At 27.2% G+C, this 1,995-nt stretch overlaps 1 protein-coding gene across 1 annotated transcript; it reads right to left on the bottom strand.

Moving 5' to 3' along the window:
* Window positions 1-382: 382 nt before the first annotated feature.
* LOC130443699 (uroporphyrinogen-III synthase-like) lies at window positions 383-1,734 on the bottom strand. Its single transcript, XM_056778452.1, has 3 exons — window positions 1,091-1,734; window positions 742-1,007; window positions 383-635 (listed from the first exon to the last, which is right to left on the bottom strand). Exons 1-3 carry the CDS (start codon window positions 1,485-1,487, stop codon window positions 507-509), a joined length of 792 nt encoding a protein of 263 aa, XP_056634430.1. The 5' UTR covers window positions 1,488-1,734; the 3' UTR covers window positions 383-506.
* Window positions 1,735-1,995: the final 261 nt, after the last annotated feature.

Below are 1,995 nucleotides of genomic sequence, written 5' to 3'. Positions count from 1 at the left end.
TGGTAGGTGAGTGATTGTCACTAACAAGACTTTACATTGAAAAGGATATGAATTTTGATAAGATAATTGAAAATTTTGCCACACTTAAAACAAGAAAGAATTTTCTTAAATATAAATTTTGTATAGTTTATGAAAAAAGATTTTAATTTATTTCTACTTATAATTTATATTTAATTTTAAACTAATATATTACAATTAAAAAAGTTAATTGAGTAGATTCTTGCACCAGGCCTCTGTACTTCTAAATCCAAATCTGCAGTCCAGTATATTAATCACTCCTTCAGATCACAGATTTTTCCAATTTTTCAATCACTTAAAATCTGAATTGGATCTTTTTCTATTATTTTTCCTGTCTTGGTTTATATCAAATTGAATATAAGAATTAAATCCTTATTGATTTTAATTATAGAATTTCAAATCTCAACAAATCGTACAGATATTCATAAATATATAAAACTTTATAAACATAAACAAACTGTTTTAGACAACAAAATTTGGAATATACATTAATAAGATATTGACTTTGACAAAATAATGTCCAGTACACCTTGTGGACTTGGATGCTGCGCAACACCAAAGACCGGAAGATTTGCTTCTTTCATAGATAATTCAGTTGTAGGACCAATAGGTATTAACTGAAATAATTCAAATAAATATGTATTTCCACACAGGAATTTGAATCTATTAAATAATTTTTTGATTAGAAGAAATCAGAAATTACAGTTGTAAAACTATACTCACTTTAGAAGAAGTAAAATTCTCAACTTTTCTAAGATACTCTAATGTGCTGTGTACACCTGATGGACTAAAAAATATTACATATTCTGGAATTAGTGTGAAATTATCTGTAGCTTCTCTCATCTCATCCAAAATATTCGGATTGTTAATTGTGTCATAAGCCAAAACACTCTCAACTGTTATTTCATTTGTTCCTTTCAGTTCGCTGAATGTGTCCCTCTTTAAATTTCCATGAGGGTACAAGAATGGCATTTTATATGAACAATTTTCTGAAAAACAATTTTTTTAATCTTTCGTTCAATAAGTTGCAGCATTTAATCTGAATTATAACTTTCTATACATAAACGTCTACCTTTCAAAATAAAATTAAGAAGGTTTTCTGCACTACCAGATTCCTGTCCTTTACATTCTAATCCTAATTTTTCCAAAGCTTCCTTGGAGGTTGCTGCACCTACAGCAAAATTCTTTTTCAATTTCCATGAGGAAATATCGGCCTGTGAATTTTGATAAGCTAAATATACTGCTTGCACACATCGAGGACTAGAAAATATAATTCCTGAGTAACAATCACTACAATTAAGTTTTTTCGTCAACAATTCAAGATTTTTGTATTGGAAAACTAATGTGTTCACTTGTTTAACTGCAAAACCATTTGCCACTAAAAGTTGCTCATATTTATCTACAGATTGTTCCTTAATTTGTGTTTTTAATAATAAAACAGTGTTTACTTCGAGATATTTAGGACTCATCTTTTATTTACAACTTTTCTAAATAACCTACATAACCTTAATTTCCTTCTCCGATAATTCCTTTGATCTTCACCTTTCGAGTATTCAGTTAGTGCATGATGAATATTATTCTATGTAGCGTTATGTAAACAATTATATTATATACATTATAAAAATGTTTGTTTTTTCGTTTCTATAATTTACTGTATTCGATTAAAAACTAATTTTGAAATAAAAATTTCGTCATACTGAACTTACCGTTAAGCACAGAACATACCCTATGTTCTGTGCTGGAAACTTTAAATTTTTTGCGTTTGATAATTTTGTTTATAGTATGTAGGTTGAAACGTCTTGAACTCGAATAATTATAATTTTTCAATTATTAAAAAAATATAAATTTTGAAAGTGTACTGACAAGTAATAATTTTTATTTCCGTACATGTACAAAATATATAACTAGAAAGAAAAAATTTATTGTACTTATTGTCACATATACAAATAATAATATCTGAATTACGTGAAGTAGATA

This window comes from Diorhabda sublineata, chromosome 5 (genome assembly GCF_026230105.1).
Source record: "Diorhabda sublineata isolate icDioSubl1.1 chromosome 5, icDioSubl1.1, whole genome shotgun sequence".
Taxonomy (NCBI): Eukaryota; Metazoa; Arthropoda; class Insecta; order Coleoptera; family Chrysomelidae; genus Diorhabda; species Diorhabda sublineata.
The sequence above is the reverse complement of the archived record's forward strand: the minus strand, read 5'-3'. Positions and strand labels throughout refer to the sequence as shown.

Excerpts from the sequence above, each read along its gene's own strand:
- LOC130443699 (XM_056778452.1), bottom strand. The coding sequence starts at position 1,487 with ATGAGTCCTAAATATCTCGAAGTAAACACTGTTTTATTATTAAAAACA. Across the intron at positions 1,008-1,090 it reads TCTTAATTTTATTTTGAAAG|AAAATTGTTCATATAAAATG; the intron begins GTAGACGTTTAT and ends ATTGTTTTTCAG. Across the intron at positions 636-741 it reads AGAATTTTACTTCTTCTAAA|TTAATACCTATTGGTCCTAC; the intron begins GTGAGTATAGTT and ends GAATTATTTCAG.